This window comes from Argopecten irradians, chromosome 14 (genome assembly GCF_041381155.1).
Source record: "Argopecten irradians isolate NY chromosome 14, Ai_NY, whole genome shotgun sequence".
NCBI classification, from domain to species: Eukaryota; Metazoa; Mollusca; class Bivalvia; order Pectinida; family Pectinidae; genus Argopecten; species Argopecten irradians.
In genome coordinates, this window is record NC_091147.1 from 5,588,064 (window position 1) to 5,611,178 (window position 23,115).

General features: G+C 39.1%; 1 protein-coding gene across 1 annotated transcript in view; it reads right to left on the reverse strand.

Annotated features, from left to right (window-relative positions):
• Positions 1-22,060, reverse strand: part of LOC138308141 (retinal guanylyl cyclase 2-like) — a 57,358-nt gene extending 35,298 nt beyond the window's left edge. The window contains exons 1-3 of the mRNA XM_069249082.1: positions 21,457-22,060; positions 4,788-4,872; positions 2,349-2,451 (exon numbers count right to left, since the gene is read on the reverse strand). Of these exons, the coding sequence (XP_069105183.1) occupies positions 2,349-2,451; positions 4,788-4,872; positions 21,457-22,060 (792 nt within the window). The remainder of the gene's footprint in view (positions 1-2,348; positions 2,452-4,787; positions 4,873-21,456) is intronic.
• Positions 22,061-23,115: the final 1,055 nt, after the last annotated feature.

The following is a 23,115-nucleotide window of genomic DNA, read 5'->3' on the forward strand; positions in this document are numbered from 1 at the left end:
AAATAGTATATGTTTCAATTTGACACTATCAAACCTTACCAACCCAAAAGGGAATTTATGAGATCACAATTCTCCTATAACTACCGTTGGAGTGATGATATGTATAACATGTATTGTGACGTCGTTATGATTGACGTCATGACGTAATGACGCAATGTATATTTTTGTGCGTACTTCCGTAATTAAAACCTCATATTGTTCTATTTCATTTACAACAATGTTTTAGTTAAGATTTTGAAATTGAATATTCCAAAGATGTAACATTTGATCAAAATGTTGGAAGTGTACTGATTATTTTATGTTATTTCCATGGACTTTTTGTTTTATCGCGAATGACGTATGGAGTTCTTATTACGTCAGGGGAAATATGAAGTCACAAGAAGATGATCCACTGACGGGGTCAGCTCGTTATTCAATCTGTCTGCAATCCTGGGTAAATTATAAGTCCATAAATCCCCTAAGAAGGCAACTTAATGCTTAAATATGCCATTTATTAATGTTGATATACAATCAAAGGTTTGAATTCATTGAAAATATATCATACTGAATATCTTCTCATTATGAAAAATGAAAAGATATTCAGTAAAATTTTCAGCATGAATTGGACCAAACATCGGGTCGCAAATTCAACTAGCAATTTTACTTTGGTAGGATAATTTCCCTTGAATAGATAATGTTAATACTTTATTTGAAACAAAAGCAAACAATACTCTTCACAGTGAAGCAACCAATGACCAACCATAAACAACACTGCTCTTGAATGATTGTTGTGGATTCATTAAATAATTGTTAGCCTTCCAATGACAATGCCAATTAATTGAGATATTTTTTACATTACAAGTTCAATCGGGATTCAAATAGCATGACACGATTGACCTTTTGATGTCCCGAGGAAAAACACGTTTCAAGAGCACATCCCGCTAAGTGCGTGCCAGACTCGATGGAGCATGCGCATTATACCAACACTCGAGAAAAAAACAGCATTTAATCAACAATGGTCATCGTGAGCACAAACGAAGTCAATCCGATTAATTCAATACAACTCTAGTTGAGTGTGTGCTTCAATTGCTGTATTTCAATGAAAATCACACCAGGAAGTTATCACGCAACGGGAGGGGTGGGGGGATGCAGCACGCCTCCGATAGCCAACATTTCAATGCTGCTCAGAAGTAGAATAAAATTACCTTATTTACGTTTGATTTTAACTCTTTATCTATTATGAATTTTCATCAAGGACTGAAAAGAGAATTTAATAAAGACTATATCAGGGCATGTTTATGAGTATCTCATCACGATTGGCTTATCATTTTGTACTTAGAGATATAATGTAAGTAGCTCAATAGGAGTTACAGCCTGGACTAAACTGGACATAATAAGCTTAGGAAACAAACAAACGTGTTATAGGTACACCGAGCGTATCATTATGAATACGGTATATGAATATTTTGTTTTTAAAAAAGCCTGATGTGTTCATTTCACTTAAGTGCAAAGCATATTATATCCAAACATACACATTTTGAAAATATTGAATATACTGTGTTTATCCAATGATGAAATTGGTTACTGTATGGTTGTACATGGGGGTCAATATTTAGCACAACAAGTGTATACTTCCAATTTTAGGAACACTAAGTTGACATTGCATTGTGACCTCACATCATAATACTGTTAATCTATACATAGTGACATCAATGTTATTTTCAATATAGTCTTTGCTTCCGTTACTAACAGTGCCGTAGTAGAATGTAAAACGTAGTCTTGAGACACGCCCCCAGTCATTGTATAATACAATCTACGAAGATGTTATAAACCCATAGTGACTTCAACAAAGGCCAATCATTGATAACTATTATAGCTTGTATGCATAATATAGACGTATATATTGTAATAGAATCAAACAACCAAGAACACATCTTACCTACTTTCTCTTTAAGCTAAAACTATTTCTAACGGTGGTAGTTATCTGATTGATTGTCCTAAATCTTAACTTGGGCATTAGAACAAAAGCACTGTTCATTTTCATTTAAAACAGCTGACCAAAGACATAATGTAAGGTCATACTATGGTCTATAAAATAACAAATTCAAAAACGTGATACGTGATCTTGTTCACAGAACTTGCTTAACCATCGTTCAAAAATTCATATCGGCTTTCAATTTGATATTTAGAATGACTCGGACAGTAAGAAATACCTTATATGGCCATAACACAATGCATAAAAAACAAGTCGAAGCCATAAACATAAAAAACTTTCTTTGAATGAGCGTATCAACACGTTAACATCTTATATATTGGCAGGATCATATAAACCATACATGGCTATATCGTAATGCCTAGAAGCCACCTACCTTGGACGTTTTGATATCCTTTCTATGTAGAAATGTGAGGTCGTCAGACTCCAGAAGCACCTTATTGGGACCTTTTGTCATCAGTCGCTTGTTTTTTCTTCTCCTGCAATGTTATTAAAATATAGGAGAACGGTTATATATTTATTTGGTCCCGACTATAAAATCGAAAATCTGGCGTGATAAACAACGGTTTCTACCGCCTACTACTACTGGGTCTCTGGCGTAATAAACAACGGTTTCTACCGCCTTCTACTACCGGGTCTCTGGCGGGATAAACAACGGTTTCTACCGCCTACTGCTACCGGGTCTCTGGCGTAATAAACAACGGTTTCTACCGCCTACTACTACCGGGTCTCTGGCGTGATAAACAACGGTTTCTACCGCCTTCTACTACCGGATCTCTGGCGTAATAAACAACGGTTTCTACCGCCTACTACTACCAGGTCTCTGGTGTGATAAACAACGGTTTCTACCGCCTACTACTACCGGGTCTCTGGCGTAATAAACAACGGTTTCTACCGCCTACTACTACCAGGTCTCTGGTGTGATAAACAACGGTTTCTACCGCCTTCTACTACCGGGTCTCTGGCGTAATAAACAACGGTTTCTACTTCCTACTGCTACCGGGTATCTGGCATAATAAAAAACAGTTTCTACCGACTACTGCTACCCGGGTCTCTGGCGTGATAAACAACGGTTTCTACCGCCTACTACTACCGGGTCTCTGGCGTAATAAACAACGGTTTCTACCGCCTACTACTACCAGGTCTCTGGCATAATAAACAACGGTTTCTACCGCCTACTACTACTGGGTCTCTGGCGTGATAAACAACGGTTTCTACTTCCTACTGCTACCGGGTATCTGGCATAATAAAAAACAGTTTCTACCGACTACTGCTACCGGGTCTCTGGCGTGATAAACAACGGTTTCTACTGCCTACTACTACCGGGTCTCTGGCGTAATAAACAACGGTTTCTACTTCCTACTGCTACCGGGTATCTGGCATAATAAAGAACGGTTTCTACCGACTACTGCTACCAGGTCTCTGGCGTGATAAACCACAGTTTCTACCACCTACTGCTATTGTGTATCATTCTTGATAAACAACTGTTTCTACCGCCTACTGCTACCGGGTCTCTGGCTTGATAAACAAGGTTTCCACCGTCTACTGCTACCGGGTCTCTGGCGGGATTTACAACGCTTTCTACCGCCTACTGTAACTGGGTATCTGGAGTGATAAACAACGGTTTGTACCTCCCACTGCTACCGGGTCTCTGGCTTGATAAACAACTGTTTCAACCGCCCACTGCTACCGTGCCTCTGGCGAAATAAACATCGGTTTTTACCGCCTACTGCTACTGGGTCTCTGACGTGATAAACAAAGGTTTCTTAGCAACACCTTACCACACAAACCAGGATTAACACGATGATCACCACACACCGACATATCCGAATGCTGACTTACCACAACAGAAATAACACGATGGCCACCACACATCCGACCGACAATGTCTGACTTACCCAACAGAAATAACACGATGGCCACCACACACCCGACACATGTCTGACTTACCACAACAGGAATAACACGATGGTCACCACACACCCGACTTATGTCTGACTTACCACAACAGGAATAACACGATGGCCACCACACATCCGACACATGTCTGACTTACCACAACAGGAATAACACGATGGTCACCACACACCCGACACATGTCTGACTTACCACAACAGGAATAACACGATGGTCACCACACACCCGACATATGTCTGACTTACCACAACAGAAATAACACGATGGCCACCACACATCCGACACATGTCTGACTTACCACAACAGAAATAACACGATGGCCACCACACACCCGACACATGTCTGACTTACCACAACAGGAATAACACGATGGTCACCACACACCCGACACATGTCTGACTTACCACAACAGGAATAACACGATGGCCACCACACACCCGACATATGTCTGACTTACCACAACAGGAATAACACGATGGCCACCACACATCCGACTTATGTCTGACTTACCACAACAGGAATAACACGATGGCCACCACACACCCGACACATGTCTGACTTACCACAACAGGAATAACACGATGGTCACCACACACACCGACACATGTCTGACAGAATAACACATGGCACACACACAACAGGAATAACACGATGGTCACCACACACTCGACATATGTCTGACTCACCACAACAGGAATAACACTATGGCCACCACACATCCGACTTATGTCTGACTTACCACAACAGGAATAACACGATGGCCACCACACAGCGGACTTATGTCTGACTTAGTACAACAGGAATAACACGATTGCCACCACACATCCGACTTATGTCTGACTTACCACAACAGGAATAACACGATGGCCATCACACACCCGATTTATGTCTGACTTACCACAACAGGAATAATACGAGGACCACCACACACCCGACTGTTACCAAGGTCAAGGGAATGGCCACGGCTAGCATCACATTTACTCCTGTGAAAACAAAGCACATATATCAGTGTATTAGTTTGTATATTTTCCAACATAAATTCACTATTTTTTTTACACATTTCGAATGGTTATTTACCACAAAACTTCAGCTGCAATGATACAAAACCACCATGCTAATTTACTTAGGGATAAACTCAATACCAAAATTCTACAAATTATTCTTCAGATAACAAGCTTGCAGCTTTGATGGATTAGGGGGGGGGCAAAAGGGCATAAATTGTCCTCATCAACATCTTCAAAAATAGTATACATCAGTTATCTCATTGCCAAACGTCGTCAGACATATGCATCCTTTTATATAACGTTAATGGCGCCACATTGTCACAACTCGTCTCTAAGTCATCAATTTCTTATATAACTCGTGTCCAAAATTCACAGTTTGCTAACAAAATATGTAAGTTTCAATAAATCTTGTGCGATCTCCTTTTTTAACTAACGCGGTGGTTATACTATTGTCTTGAATACAAAAGTTATGGACCAATAAAATATATATAGTTAGATTTATTATATCAAAGTGTATAAGTGAGAAAACTGGTTCTGATCACATCGCTGCGGAAGGTACAACGGCAACGTATCAGCGACCATAACAGACCAGGTTAGTGACAACATTATATATTTTATACTTCATTTTCTCCTCAACATACGCGCCTACTTTGATTGATAACGATAGGAAACTGCATCGTTTACAAATGACACATGCACGTGCCTTAGCCATAACATTAGGGGACACACTGTTTCCATGATGACAGATTCACCATGGTAACGGCCCCTGTTATACCGAGATGGCGTGGTGTTGCCCATGGAAGCCATCAATAATATGTCTAACATATCTATATGTCGGATGTACCATCCATCTCCGGTAGGCCAAACATCTATCATATATCGCTGGTCCTAGTATTAACGATATACTGTAAACCTACGTATTTTGGCGGAATCAAGTTTATTAAATAAAAAGTATAAACCTTTTGAACAGGTTAACGTAGTGATAAATTCGCCCATTTACAATACACGAAAGACTACAGAAAATGCAATTAGCGCAAAATGTTTGGCCCGAAAAGCACCAAGACGTATTTAACAAATTTTTTTACAGTACATAGAATAACATAGCTTAAGTAGTGCAAAACCATGAGTTATTGAGAACATTTTGTTCTCGTTTTTACTTACCTAAATATATATCACTGGATATCAGATGAAGAAGAAGGCATTTTGAAAGATAATACCGATACATGGCACCAATTAAATAATGACGTTTGTTGATTTACCAAAAAAACAAAATCTTTATTTCACTTAATGATGAAGAATGCATTTAAAAGATAGTATCTATACTTGGTCCTAATATAATGATGACGTTGGTTCACTCTCGGAGATATAGTCTATGGGTGATTGGATACACAGTACTTTCTCCCTATCGTAACGAGTACCTCGAGCTCATTGACAGCGGTGTTAAGATCGTACTATGTAGCTATAATATCATATCATATGTATACATATAGTATCATATTCATCACGAGAATCAATCTAATTTTGTATCAAAATTAAATCCGTCGATGATGGCGTTATATGTCTTATGACACGTACTGGTGTCTGTTCCACATAAAGGAGACGAGGTCAAATCAATGAAACTACTGGAGTGGGAAGTTGTTCTCCGGGATATAATGAATTACCATACTGCATTACTTTGATAAGGTACTTTATATGTATAATGAGCCTGATTAGGAGGTGATAAAAACCTCATTATATCTTGTTTTAAAGAACCTATTGATTATACTACGTATAGACTTATACCTACTTATTACTTGATAGGCAGATTACCTTTTATATGTCATAAACTAACTCCTCCCCTCGCTTTCCCTGTTGAACGCAAACAAGTGCTCAATATTCAAGCACTTGGAGAGTTTGGATGTTGTCAATAAAATATGACTAGTGTTGGTGTGCTTCTCTTTGGCAATACGTTTAAGAAGGACAGCAATAGAAAGACAGGAGTCAGCACCGGTATAATGACAGCGATCTGATTAAAATACGTATCCGTATTATGATGGATCGGGCGGCAATATCTTAGTAGGTGTCACATTCTGGTGACCTGGTGAACTTTCATAATATTAGAGGTCAATTTTTGGTCACGAATGTTAGTTTACAAGAACTGTCAGAATTTAGTGTTTGTAGTCATCTACCCCAAAGAACACAAAATTAATAAATGTATAAAGTATGATGGGACGAAATGTAGTTTTCAATGGATTAAGCTAGGTATAGAAGATGTACAGGTGGTGTAAAGGTCACCAGAACGTGACCTCTACTGGGATGTTGTCAGATCCTCTATGAGTGACGATAAGGATATTTATTTCAATGAGATTATGAAAACTTCTCCTAGATTTAAACAAACTGCACTTTAGAATCGATATTGATTTAAAGCCTATATGTTTGTGTACCGTTTGAGTCGGGGATATTATAACAAATATGAGTCAATCAAGGAACTTGATACGATAGGAATATTAAGAAACATTTTGTCGTCATTTTCGTGCCAATTTCTAGAAACATATAATGTTTAGGTTATATTCAACATTGTGTTAAATCGTTTTCATATTGATATTTAACTTTTCTAGTTCAGTTTGGTTTCAAACGTGATATTTATATATATATATGTTTATATATTATGACTAGGGTTGGTATGCTTCTCTTTGGCAATACGTTTCAGATATATAACAGAACGTATTTTGATGTTTGACATGGAGCCTTTGTCTGACTGATGTCTGAGATCATCACTCGGATAATCGTCAGTTTGTTGTGTACATTAATGTCATATAAACCAAACACATGTCAGAGGAAATCCTGAAAAAATTACCGCGGAGCGCCGATCAGTTGCTGGTAAAATGATTTAAGTTAATGTTGACATCAGCTCGTATATATATTTTCTTTGTAAATATATCGATTAATCTCTACTTTGTGTCTGGCAGATAAAAGGTCATGGAGGCTGTGAAATATTAAGTGTTTCGAACAATAAAGTAAACTAACCGGTAGTTGATGTACTCGTATAGAACTGTCTCATATAACACTACGGAGACAAACCTAACACAGCAGTGGTCAATAGGTGCTGATAAGGCTCGACTCGTGAATGCGACAATTTGGACAAAAACCTCGATTCTAAAGCTTAGCTAATAAAATAATCCTTTTTTTTAAAGAATTTATTTGTTTGATAACACGGGTATGTTTCTTAGTAAGCTTTGTCAAATTTAAGAAAGGCCAAACACGAAATCCTATAAAATAACTTGGCCAGTGTACTTTGCCATGTTTATCTGTCATTATCTTATCTATTTTAAAGATTTTCCGCACGAGCGACCACCTATTTCACACTAAAACTAGGCTTGATATATACCATAATGTCCACCTCGTGCGCGACACACTGTCTCTCTATAACATGACAGTCTCAATCAAACACGTAAAGTATCATGTACTATCGCTTTGAATATACATTAGCTATAAATAGCCACCGTCATATTATCTACGAGGAGTCGGGGAAAATGCTAACTTCCGCTTGAAACAGCCTGTCAGTGTGGTTGTATCGGAGGCTATCAGCAGAGCAGCATGACTCAATCCTACAGACGTTCGGACATTGTCGCCAGGCGGTAACACCCGATAAACACAAACCCAAATCAGCATCGTCAAGTGTAGCCACCACCGCTATGTCGTTGTGGCTACTCGAGTGTCATTATAATCGTTGTTTCTGACTTCTAATGTATTACTGACAGACAGACCGACAGTATGAAATGATTAATAAAACACCAGTTGTCTATTAGTAAACATCATTTGTCTTTTTGACGATTTGTCCGAGTCGTGTATTGGTGATTAGAGTCGCCATTTTTATGTTCACGGTGACGATAGATCACAGGAACCATTTCGTATGTGATAGTCACATTGGCAATGTATAGTAGTAAAGCTTCTCTTCAACTCAAATCTGATTTACAAACAAGAAAAGAATTTGTTTAAATGAATAGAAATGACATGCACAAGTACACAATTTTAACCTAACAACAGATTAAAGAATGAAAACAAAATAATATTTCTTTCCTTTATATAGATTTTTCAAACTCAGCGAGCATTGGGGGATAGGGCTTTATTTAATGTTTCATTTCTGGATTATCATCAATTTGAAATAATTTAATGAGCGTAAATTAACAAGGCAAAACATTGTGTTAAAGTTGTCAATTTGTTACGAATGCTGGTGCTAGACTCGCCTGACCAGTGGTCGAACACAAACATTGATTTTAGCTTTTAAATCAAAATAGTAAACAATGATTGAAATTAGTGTTATTTTAACCTCAGGACAGACGTAAGGCAAATATTTCAACAAAATATTTCTGAACAGTGTTCAACCTATTTTGATAAATTTAGAACCGTTCTTCTCAAAACAACAACAAAGTGTTTTTAAATTAATAACCAGTTCATATTCAAGAAAAAAATCTACTATTATTTTTTTGTATTAACCGATATTCATGGATTAACACGAGTTTCAATAGGGCAGTAATTAAGGAAACCAAAATTGAAAATTAGCATTTTTTCGTTACTCTTTCTAAAAACATTCTGCATCTGCGGTTTTTCTTTAAGAAGAGAAGATTCGCTACCGTTTTGACATATTTTTAGAACTTTTCATGTTATTTTTTTCCTGTCGGCAATTGCCAACGTTGCGATCTGCCGTCAATAGTCGTCTGCTCATATTCAAATGAAGGAACTTGATAAAGAACTGTCAGCACCACGATATTCATGCACCATGAACCGACTAATTTTCGAAAAGAGAAGCGAAAAATGAAATAAGAATTCGAGCACTGTCCTGTTCGAGCACTGGTCAGGTTAGTCTATTAGCTGAATACCGTACAGCTTGTTATTTACGCTATATTATTACTCACGATTTGAAATAAAAACGAGAATAATGAATAGCGATTATAAAATTTCTAACTTCCATATTATATATGTGAATTGTGCGGATTACATTTGAGCGACATCGCGAAAACAAGCGGAATTACGATATAGTTAGAAATATCATGCTTGTTTTGCTTGTGTAAGGAATTTCTTTATGATGGCATTGCCTTATAAGACCAATCTGTACTGAAGATTACCAAAGTCCGTGGCTAAGAAGGCATTCACTTGATGTTTCTGACACATCAGATATCAAGCCTTAACCAAGAGAGAATAATAACAGAAATAAACAAGTAGGTTATATTCTTACATTTTGTAATGACTGTGAGATAAAGGAGACAAGAATTGTTTTAACAGGTATTATGACTAATTAAATATATACATGCATCACCAGCGATTGGTAGTTTATGACCAAGTCGAATTGTTACGTAATCGCCTTAGGCTGCAGAAGTATATTGTAAATTATTGACGTCATACCATATACTTACATTTTTCCGTATAAATGTCACTAGCTATCCAGAAACATCGGAAAACAGTCAGATTTCAACTGGTCGGACACTGTGGTGTCCATCGGGAAACACGTCAGGGCTATAATGGGTAGCTCGAAAACCATTGTTCAATACAGCCCTTTAAAATTTCCGATTAGAAAATTTGTGTCTCTAGCCGCCATGTCAGTATGTGTGTAGTACATTTATTTCTCGGCGCTGATTGGTCAATTAATTTTTAATAGCCAATCAATCCCGAGAAAAAAAATGAACTACACACATACATGGCGGCTAGAGACACAATTTTTAATCGGAAACTTCAAAGGGCTATGTTGGGCAAATGGATGGTATATAGACATGAACTCACTAACCGGTAAGTTTCTTTTCTACCTAACTTTCATTCTGATTAAGCTCCATGCACTCTTTTTCTTTACCTTGAACTACCCCAAAGATAACGACGATCCACCTACAGAAAGCAGATCTATCCGAATTAATGTTTACTTGTATTGCGACAAAATGTATATTTTGGTCCTGAAGACTGATGCGTCACTACTGAGCTCCGCCGTCTACATCAAGGAGACAACTCGTTAGTCTGTCCTGTTAGACACAGGTCAATACGCTTCTATGGCGGTTGGTTTGACCTTGGCTGGATTAACGAGATATTTCTCGAGATTTAGGAGATGGATATCCACTGACAAAACTTCAGACATCAACAAATAATGCATGGCTGTATTGGTTGTTTCCGTGATTGTTGGACATTTCAGGGCTATTTTAATGGGTCGTACTAAACTGTCGTAGCTATACAAAAGTCATTTACAGGATATCAGACTAAATCCACGTAATCTACGAGACCCAATAACACGACTTTCATGAATACTTATTTCCTTTTTTTAAAACACTCGTATTTGATTGCATATAAAACCGTGTTAGTTGAAACTCACATATTTGTATGCACGAAAACATTGATTATATTGCCTTCCAAAATTTGTCCTTGGAGGAACATTCCAGTTAAATACGTTTCTCTGTTAGGCGTGTGTTTATCACTGTCTAGATCTTAAACGATGGCCAATTTATTGCGTAATACGTTAAATCATTTTTCTAATATTTCTTTTAAAAAACGTTTGATATAAACAAAATATTAAACATTCTCTTGCAAATGCCCTATTATTTTTCATCATAAATTTCTAATCATTTTTATGAAATATTTTGACAGAAAGTATATATATATAATTATATATATTATGTATTTTTGGGCTTTTTCTACAAAAAATGCAAAATGTGTGTACACCCACTTTTATGAAAATTCCTCTCCTATCAGACTTTCTGCTACCTAACATCTCCCCTAAGACCAACTCGCGTGTGGTCATGTGTTTGCGCGCAATTTGAGCGACTGTTTTACCCTTTATTATATGTGACCGGATGGAGCGTGTTTGTCACGTGCCTATGACGACATGCTTCAGTGAGATAATACTATGAAAATGGCCATATTTGCCCTATTACATTATAGTTACAACACGAACATACTGCAGTGTCCATACGCAACACACCTCATAGATGTTAGGCCGTCCGTGCATTGCTGGCTGTTTAGAAGATACTTATAACTTACCAATCAAATCAAGTAACTATAACAAATTGAATTTTTATGTATATATTAGATATAAGATATTTTTAATACTGGAAAAAATCCTCAAAACAAAACGACGACCGTTCATACAGCGGATTTTTATGCAAATCACGCTGTTTGCGTAATAGTCTATTTCTTCAGATGACACATTGAGAGGCATGTAGATGTGTATCAGAAGACACATTGAGAGGCATGTAGTTGTGTATCAGATGACACATTGAGAGGCATGTAGTTGTGTATCAGATGACACATTGAGAGGCATGTAGTTGTGTATCAGATGACACATTGAGAGGCATGTAGTTGTGTATCAGATGACACATTGAGAGGCATGTAGTTGTGTATCAGATGACACATTGAGAGGCATGTATCAAATGGCATGTGTAATTACAAAAGGTAAACCAGTAGGTATTGAAGGAATATATCATTTACGACATTGTGAAAAGTTGTAATTGTTTTACTGTAATTACATTTCCTCGTGTTGTAGCGCACTTCTGATATTTGCGTATTCCATTTAAATTTGTTTAACACAAAAACGAACATTTTACGAGTCGACGCTAACACCATGCTCGCAGATCCAATCCACCGTAAAATAGGAACCAATTTTAATATAAAGTCTACCCTGTTGTCACGATTCACAGCTGTCTCACAGTAAAGAACATTTCAAAATAATGAAAATTAAAACAGGCAATATGCAAAAACGGTTACAAAACATCAGGTTAATCTGATTTTTTTTTAAATAAGTAAATAAAATAATTATAACCTGCAAGTGCAGGCAAATCAATAGGTTTCGGTAATATACCTCTAGACTCTTCATGGTTATAGCAAGAGTTGATTAATTTTATTTAAGGTAGGCCCATACTTTTGAAAACCGCTCCAAATCGGAAGACGCGAAACCGGAAGCTGCCGAGGTTACTACATTCCACTTGGATATTTTTTCAACTGGTGAATATTGCTTTCATATACATTTAATATCGAATGTTTAAAATAATAAAATAGATAAGATAAAAGAGATAAAGTGAAAATTATTTGTTATCCCTGAGGTTATCGTGGTCCCAGGTGTCGTAACTGGGAATTCTAAAATAATCGCATACGGTTTCGTTAAAACACCAAATTTTGAGAAAATTTGTAAAATAAACAGGAATGAAAATCACAAAAACATATGTACTGATGTGAAATAATTTTGTGCGACTTGATTTTCAAGATAAAGTCAAATATAACCGATCTTAGCACTGTTTGAAATGGGGGTAGGGCTGTTAGTTACAAACTTCAAGCTTGCAAAATTGTAAAAAGTTGATCGAGAGCCTCATGTTTTTTATATGATATTTAAGGGGTGAAAATATGCCAGAACATGATTATTACGAAGAGAAACGATCCTGGGAAATAATAATAATAAAAAAAACCCAGTAAGGATTGGTTAAAAAAGCTTTGTATTTTGTTCTATCGTTAGAAATTTAGGACAAAAATCAACAGGATTGAGACTACATTTACCCTAGTATTAGAGAAAACATTTTTTCAACAATTTTCCAATATTCGGTAGGCAAATGCACAGATGGTATATTTCAAGAGCAACTATCTCTTTACTTTTCATTACAGATTTGAAATCTACATGAAAAACGCAAAAAAAATAAGACATGTAAGAAAAAATGACCTTGGTTTGCGGTTTGCATAATTAAAACTTTATATTCTAATGTTTCACTGTACTTAAACATAAAGCTGATTAAAGTGACAAAATTAGAGAATTAGTTCAATAAAATGATTTGATACACTTCTATTGCCTTATTTAAAAGTAATAAAAGGCAGTCTGCATATGTAACCTACAAATTATATATCATTACATGATTTCAATTATACCGCGGTACTATAGAACAGGATATCATGTTATTTAACAGCCACATACAAAGGCTGTGCTTTAATAGCAATTTCCAACGTCATTCCGGGAATAGGCCATGATAGCAGATTATTGGCAGACAAAAATAGTCCCTAAGCCGTTAAAAAAAACTTTATCTGAAATTTGCTGCTCAACTATTTTATCAGCTGTACAAAATTAGACGTAATGCAGGGGAATCGATATCCTTTCTATCTGTTAAAAGGTATGGTAATGGGCAGGAGTGTCCTTAGATTTCGTCATCACGTCATCACATCACTTGTATGTTCTTACTGCCTTATCGGTAGGAATGGGCTGACTAACGACATGGCCTGATAAAATTAATTCTTTTTAAATAACATAATACAGTTAACGAAATAGACAGATGGGAATTTTATAGTGATCGTATGTTGACGTCAAATCTTACAGTCGTCAAGTCGCGTCATCACTTCCTGTTGTAAGGTCGTCAAGTCGAGTCATCACTTCCTGTTGTAAGGTCGTCTAGTCGCGTCATCACTTCATGTCGTAAGATCGTCTAGTCGTATCATCACTTCATGTTGTGAGGTCGTCTAGTCGCGCCATCACATCATGTCGTGAGGTCGTCTAGTCGTGCCATCACTTCATGTTGTGAGGTCGTCTAGTCGCGTCATCACTTCATGTTGTGAGGTCGTCTAGTCGCGTCATCACTTCATGTTGTGAGGTCGTCTAGTCGCGTCATCACTTCATGTTGTGAGGTCGTCTAGTCGCGTCATCACTTCATGTTGTGAGGTCGTCTAGTCGCGTCATCACTTCATGTTGTGAGGTCGTCTAGTCGCGTCATCACTTCATGTTGTGAGGTCGTCTAGTCGCGTCATCACTTCATGTTGTGAGGTCGTCTAGTCGCGTCATCACTTCATGTTGTGAGGTCGTCTAGTCGTGCCATCACTTCATGTTGTGAGGTCGTCTAGTCGCGTCATCACTTCATGTTGTGAGGTCGTCTAGTCGCGTCATCACTTCATGTTGTGAGGTCGTCTAGTCGCGTCATCACTTCATGTTGTGAGGTCGTCTAGTCGCGCCATCACTTCATGTTGTGAGGTCGTCTAGTCGTGCCATCACTTCATGTTGTGAGGTCGTCTAGTCGCGTCATCACTTCATGTTGTGAGGTCGTCTAGTCGTGCCATCACTTCATGTTGTGAGGTCGTCTAGTCGTGCCATCACTTCATGTTGTGAGGTCGTCTAGTCGTGCCATCACTTCATGTTGTGAGGTCGTCTAGTCGTGCCATCACTTCATGTTGTGAGGTCGTCTAGTCGTGCCATCACTTCATGTTGTGAGGTCGTCTAGTCGCGTCATCACTTCATGTTGTGAGGTCGTCTAGTCGCGTCATCACTTCATGTTGTGAGGTCGTCTAGTCGTGCCATCACTTCATGTTGTGAGGTCGTCTAGTCGCGTCATCACTTCATGTTGTGAGGTCGTCTAGTCGCGTCATCACTTCATGTTGTGAGGTCGTCTAGTCGCGTCATCACTTCATGTTGTGAGGTCGTCTAGTCGCGTCATCACTTCATGTTGTGAGGTCGTCTAGTCGTGCCATCACTTCATGTTGTGAGGTCGTCTAGTCGCGCCATCACTTCATGTTGTGAGGTCGTCTAGTCGCGTCATCACTTCATGTTGTGAGGTCGTCTAGTCGCGCCATCACTTCATTGTTTGTGAGGTCGTCTAGTCGCGTCATCACTTCATGTTGTGAGGTCGTCTAGTCGCGCCATCACTTCATGTTGTGAGGTCGTCTAGTCGCGTCATCACTTCATGTTGTGAGGTCGTCTAGTCGCGTCATCACTTCATGTTGTGAGGGTCTGTCTAGTCGTCGTCTAGTGCCATCACTTCATGTTGTGAGGTCGTCTAGTCGTGCATCACTCATGTTGTGAGGTCGTCTAGTCGTGCCATCACTTCATGTTGTGAGGTCGTTTAGTCGCGCCATCACTTCATGTTGTGAGGTCGTCTAGTCGCGTGCCATCACTTCATGTTGTGAGGTCGTCTAGTCGCGTCATCACTTCATGTTGTGAGGTCGTCTAGTCGCGCCATCACTTCATGTTGTGAGGTCGTCTAGTCGCGTCATTCACTTCATGTTGTGAGGTCGTCTAGTCGCGTCATCACTTCATGTTGTGAGGTCGTCTAGTCGCGTCATCACTTCATGTTGTGAGGTCGTCTAGTCGTGCCATCACTTCATGTTGTGAGGTCGTCTAGTCGGCCATCACTTCATGTTGTGAGGTCGTCTAGTCGTGCCATCACTTCATGTTGTGAGGTGTTTAGTCGCGCATCACTTCATGTTGTGAGGTCGTCTAGTCGCGTCATCACGTCATGTTGTGAGGTCGTCTAGTCGCGTCATCACTTCATGTTGTGAGGTCGTCTAGTCGCGTCATTACTTCATGTTGTGAGGTCGTCTAGTCGCGTCATTACTTCATGTTGTGAGGTCGTCTAGTCGCGCCATCACTTCATGTTGTGAGGTCGTCTAGTCGCGTCATCACTTCATGTTTTCAATGTTATTCTGTCGCGTTATCACGTCAAGTTATAGAGTGTCTCGTGTTGTAAAATTGGACTTCTCTTAACTTATGCCGCTGTTTAAAATATTACTGGTGTTATTTATCCCTGGGGTCCCCGGTGTTTTTTTATCCCTGGGGTCCCCAGTGCTATTTATCCCTTGGGTCCCCAGTGTTATTTATCCACGGGGTCCCCGGTGTTATTTATCCCTTGGGTCCCCGGTATTATTTATCCCTCGGGTCCCCGGTGTTATTTATCCACGTGGTCCCCGGTGTTATTTATCCCTCGGGTCTCCGGTATTATTTATCCCTGGGGTCCCCGGTGTTATTTATCCCTGGGGTCCCCGGTATTATTTATCCCTTGGGTCCCCGGTGTTATTTATCCACGGGGTCCCCGGTGTTATTTATCCCTCGGGTCCCCGGTATTATTTATCCCTCGGGTCCCCGGTGTTATTTATCCACGGGGTCCCCGGTGTTATTTATCCCTCGGGTCCCCGGTATTATTTATCCCTCGGGTCCCCGGTGTTATTTATCCACGGGGTCCCCGGTGTTATTTATCCCTTGGGTCCCCGGTATTATTTATCCTCGGGTCCCCGTGTTATTTATCCCTTGGGTCCCCGGGTTATTTATCCCCGGGTCCCCGGTGTTATTTATCCACGGGGTCCCCGGTGTTATTTATCCCTTGGGTCCCCGGTATTATTTATCCCTCGGGTCCCCGGTGTTATTTATCCACGGGGTCCCCGGTATTATTTATCCCTCGGGTCCCCGGTGTTATTTATCCACGGGGTCCCCGGTATTATTTATCCCTGGTGTCCCCGGTGTTATTTATCCCTGGCGTTCCCAGTGTTATTTATCCTTCGAGTCCGCGTTACTGAAAAATATGAAAATACGTGGGTAGAGCACCATAGCTTCCGTCTTCTTATGGCTTTTTTTTTATTTCAAGAGGACAAATCATTCTGAGAATAGTTTAGACAAGAGTTTCACTGTCAGCTAATATGTTAAACGTCAATAAGGGATCTGCTGGTGCTCAGACAGATATTTTATATTATGTCTTCACCTACGCCATACCGTACAGCCAAGTTAACGACATTTGTACCGGCACATAACTTTGATTTTATATTTGAATCATTAAATCATTTTTGTTTAACCAGGCATTAGGTAGCACAGTTTTGATGAAATAATAATTTTATACACATATTATTCGGTTCAATATTCATATTTCGAAAAAAAACCTTTGGTGTGATTTTAACACAATATCATTGTTAACACAATTTGATATTCTCCTACGTTACGCCTAGAAACCAACTACCGACTCCAATGATGATTAGCACTAGTACGGTAAGAACATAATCACTATGTAATGCCGTTTTTAATGTGAAGCAGCTCAACATTTCTTCTTGTTTAACGAGCATGTGTTGATCAGTTAAATGACTACAGGAGATAAATATTGGCAATTATTACGAGATTTCCGCTATATATTTCAATTGAAGCAGACAAAATGGCTGTACGTAGTTATTAAATATTACCTGTGGGACAGGCCACGTAAAACCGTTATACAATCTAAAGGTCGTGTATGTACTCATCCTCGATACTCCAGGGGTTACAATAACTGACGTTATATCCACCCCTGGACTATCTCATAGTAAATCTGAAGGCAGTTCAGGTGAAAATATCTGACCAATCACAGGCCTGCAAGGATTTCCTTTGAAGACTACAGAGAGAGCGACGCCCAACTTCAAAGCCACACAGTCAACCACAGTGTACCGTTATACAGCTCTTTTGATGTATATCAAAGGGCTGAATTATCTGTTCTATTCTGTTTCCTCCAGTTTTACTATGAGATAGTCCAGGGGTGTAGAGATCATATGTGATCGTAACCCCTGGAGTATCGAGGATGGTATGTGCTAGTAGTTATCTAGTGTGCCCTACACACCTTGTAACTATGTGAAAATAAAGTACCAAAAGTACCACATAAACAGTGTGAATTTGTGTTAACATATTCCATTGCTTCCACTCCATTGATAGTTTCTCTGAAAAGTAATGTCCCGGTAACTCTTTTGCTTAATAAAGAAATGTGTAGGTGTTTTACGTTGATTGACCAAAGGTAACAATAGTTATCCTACGGGAACCTCTTAGCAACGACATAATGATAAATAGGGGCGAACCAGTCGTCCAACTCCCTTTATGTAAAACACTTAGCAGGAACAGAAACTAATATTTTTGTAGGATACTGTGAAATTAATAATTTTTTATGAGGCTCATTTTTATGGTTTTCGTTTTTGGACCTGAAACAATCGCAATACGTCCCCGTTAGGTCATGCTTGCAGCTTAGATAACAGTGTCGACACGTACATAAAAACATGTACATGTCTCCACACCTACAATATCGTAACGAAATTGCAAAAGTCTCCCACGAAAATTAATCCCAGCGGGAATAAATGATCCCACAGTATGTTGTCTCTTGGTCACATGACAAAACCCAGAGCCTACCTCACATTATTTAGTACACATATCAATGTTGAAAGTGAGGCGATGTCAAGGGAAGGGTTAGGAAGGATAGAGGCGTATTACATGCACTTTCAGTCATGGGAGTAGACAAATAAGGCATCCATTTATTTTATTTCATTATGTCTACTGTAAATTTCTTATATTTTGCGAGTACATTATTTTTCGCTATTTCAGACCTCGGATTGTGTTTAAATCTACGAATGACGCAGTCGTTAACAGGTCGGCGATCATTCAAAGATGATCGCCATTTTTGTTGACGAGTCCGTAATGCAGTCATGTGATATCAGTGTATGTTCATACTTAGTTGCATTAATCCACTTTCTACCACAATAGGCGCTGTTATTCAACCCCCAGGGTATCAAATAAACGATGCAGCTGTTGATTAACAATTTGTTTATATCACACGTGGTATAAACTCTGTACGCATTCTGATTGGCTGACACGTTGAACTTTGACCGAACAACGTCTTTCTCAGTGTCGTATCATCTTTTGTCAACGTCATCAATAATCGAGTGACGTCATGTTATGCTGTGATCGCCGCTTGACACCAAAACTGCTGTTGGTTTGCGTACTTATCCTCGTCGTATTTGTATCGGCTAAAATAGGATACTATTGTGGTAGAAACAGGTTACACGACTTGTGGTTGTTGGATATGGAATTTATTCCACACTCGTAAGTTATTTTTTTTAAAGTTACAAAAGACACTCGCTAAAGGTCGTGTCTTTTGTAATTTTTAAAAAATAACTCACTTGTGTGGAATAAATTCCATATCCAACAACCACTTGTTGTGTAACCCCTATACACACCGTATACATGATTATAATTTCGATGGTGAAGTGAGTTGTTTTTATGAACCGCGTGTCAACCGAGGACTACTTCCAGTAATTGTATACATTGTGTCTACAAGGCCGTTTATGAGGGACCGGCATACGGAGAGTTGTCATCATTAATAAACTCCAATTTGTCGATGAAAAGAATATCGCGATTTGAAATAATTAACTTTAAGAATCCGAATGAAAATATTTTGCATTATTTATGTTTACGTTTTTCTCTCGGGACTCAGGTACCGCGTAATAAAGTATGATATCTTTCTGGTCACCATTCGTAATCCTCGGGACCGTACTGACTGTAACTACAACTTCAGCTAGCCCCTGGTCACCATTCGTAATCCTCGGGACCGTACTGACTGTAACTACAACTTCAGCTAGCCCCTGGTCACCATTCGTAATCCTCGGGACCGTACTGACTGTAACTACAACTTCAGCTAGCCCCTGGTCACCATTCGTAATCCCCGGGACCATACCGACTGTAACTACAACTTCAGCTAGCCCCCGGTCACCATTCGTAATCCTCGGGACCGTACTGACTGTAACTACAACTTCAGCTAGCCACTAGTCACCATTCGTAATCCTCGGGACCGTACTGACTGTAACTACAACTTCAGCTAGCCCCTGGTCACCATTCGTAATCCTCGGGACCGTATTGACTGTAACTACAACTTCAGCTAGCCCCTGGTCACCATTCGTAATCCTGGGGACCGTACTGACTGTAACTACAACTTCGGCTAGCCCCTGGTCACCATTCGTAATCCTCGGGACCGTACTGACTGTAACTACAACTTCAGCTAGCCCCTGGTCACCATTCGTAATCCTCGGGACCGTACTGACTGTAACTACAATTTCAGCTAGCCCCTGGTCACCATTCGTAATCCTTGGGACCGTACTGACTGTAACTACAACTTCAGCTAGCCCCTGGTCACCATTCGTAATCCTCGCGACCGTACTGACTGTAACTACAATTTCAGCTAGCCCCTGGTCACCATTCGTAATCCTTGGGACCGTACTTACTGTAACCACAACTTCAGCTAGCCGGTAAATATTCGTTAACAATAGTTTAAGCGATCGGTATTTTCTGTGATTTTCAAGGATATATAATGTTAACGACTATTTCAAGGATATATAATGTTAACGACTATATCTTTACAGAAGGACTAGAAGGGTAGAATCAAAATGCACGTTCCTCCTTATTCGAGAGGGATTTGAATTCGCGTTTGATTGCCCTCGCGAATTAATGCAGAAAATAAATACCACGCGAAATATAAGTGATTTACATCAGTAAGTGATTGACCGAACATTGACACGTACATGTTGATGACGTCATACACCAATTACCATTTTCCCCATAAAATATTGCTGCCATTTGTCAGGTTGTTATGTTATTGGCCGCTACTGACTGACCTAAAAATGTCACTATTTCCATTAAAAGTACAAAAGTTAAAAATATTATATCTGAAAACGATTTGTTGGCGAATAGCAACCATGAATTTCGGTTCGCTATGCATACCCATATTATAGTTCAGTTGATCAAACCTAAAATCAGAAACAGGAAAAGTATAAGACTGGAGTAATGTTGAGACATAGAAATTAATAAACACCGAAATAGGAACTAAAAGAAGAATAGGCACTCGGAAACCAAAATAGACACTACTAATTGCACTTTCTAAAATGTCAGATGTTTCAGTACATAAAGCTGCTTTAAAGAAAAACGTTCAGCCATAATTGTACCATGACCGGCGATAGGAATGAGTATATGACGTCAAGTTACAAATGGGTATGTGACGTCAAGTTACAAATGGGTATGTGACGTCATGTTAAAATGAATCTTACCTGTGTCCACTGTGATACACGAGGGCTGTTGGAAACATTCGTCCACAGGCAGCACCACCCCCTTCGGCCATTGTATAGATGAGAACACTTTTAAGCACCATGAACTATCGCAGCCGTGCCATATATGGCGCGCCACTGAGAAATCTTCTTCCGAACTCTGAAAGTCGTACAATGCAAAGTCGAGGTATCGTGAACATGTTGTAAGGTCAAATTGTACGGAGCGTCCTGAAATGTCGGAATTCACATCCTTCAGTTCTGATGATAACGTCAGGCCGTTGATATTTGTAATAGATCTGTTGTATAGAGAGCTAAAACCCTGAAATATAGTGACATACACATCCTCCAATGCTGCGAACTCCCTTGTCTGAACGTGTGGAACAATAGTAGCACCACTTCCGCTAACATAAATAACATTTGGCACCGTCGGAAAGAGTACAAAGGTTGCTGCTAGGGCATCTGATATGTTTAAGTTCTGGGTGAGAATGGTCGAAATATCGGACATGTTGGCGTAGGGATTCCGAATCAGAAGGAAAAAGCTATGACGAGTAAGGTCACTCCATTGTTTGGCTGCGTGTAGAACTCTGAAGGCGTCTTCAGGATCCATCGCCAAAACCACCCCTGGTAAAATAAAAGTACATTTGATAAGTGTCCAAAAATTAAATACAAAATAAAGGATTGAATAATTTAAGCGTCCAGTTCAAAATACTAATATTATAGTCACTCTTTTTCTACTGGTCTCTATAATTTGTTCGCCTGTTCCTTGAGACAGCGCTGCACTATATTAACACACGACCAGGGTGATACAATTCAAGTATGTGTTGTGGCAAGTTCTGTGATTATTGTTTATATATATATATATATATTTATATTTGTGTATGTCTTTTATGTTTTTATTCATTATTTTATCTTAACAGAGACATGTTATCTATATTGTTTGGTAACTACAGTATTCCAAATAGATATTGTTGTAGTTGCAATGTTTAACAAATGACTACACATTACCTACAGACTGTGTTTTATTCTTACAATGCACTATTATTCTTAAATCTGTATCATTTGCCATGATTCATGGGTTGTGTTTGAATATGTAAATTATGTTTTAGAAATCCACGGAAAAGCTGAGTAACAAGAATGATTGTTTTACTGGCAGTACAGAGGAGGCGCTTTTCTGTACTCTTAAGGCCCTGATCCGACTTAACACCTACTTCTGTGGGTAAAAACATAGGAGCAACACCATGTTAAGTACAGCTGACATCTATTGAGGGGGATTTACCGAGACGAGGAGTACAGTGTCGACCATATAAAGCTTGTCTCACACAAAATAAAAAGCCGTGTTATTACACTAACAGGACCTGATCAATCCGCCAATATCTGTTATCGAACCTTACCATTCCTTCTGAAGGGTCGAGATAAAGCAAGATCGACATTACATATACACTTTACTGACTTTCGATCCTTTTAATTTCCATATTAAGAAGATGATACGAACTATATATCCTTAGATCTATTCAATTGACTTCAAACAATGATTAAGTCAGCGTAAACACATCAAAAGTGTCAAAGGAGAAATAATCACGTCTACATCAGGTTCTAGCGTCTTTACTTTAATCATATCTAAATGGTGTTACGGTGGATACAACCACCAGTTGTGTTTGGTGT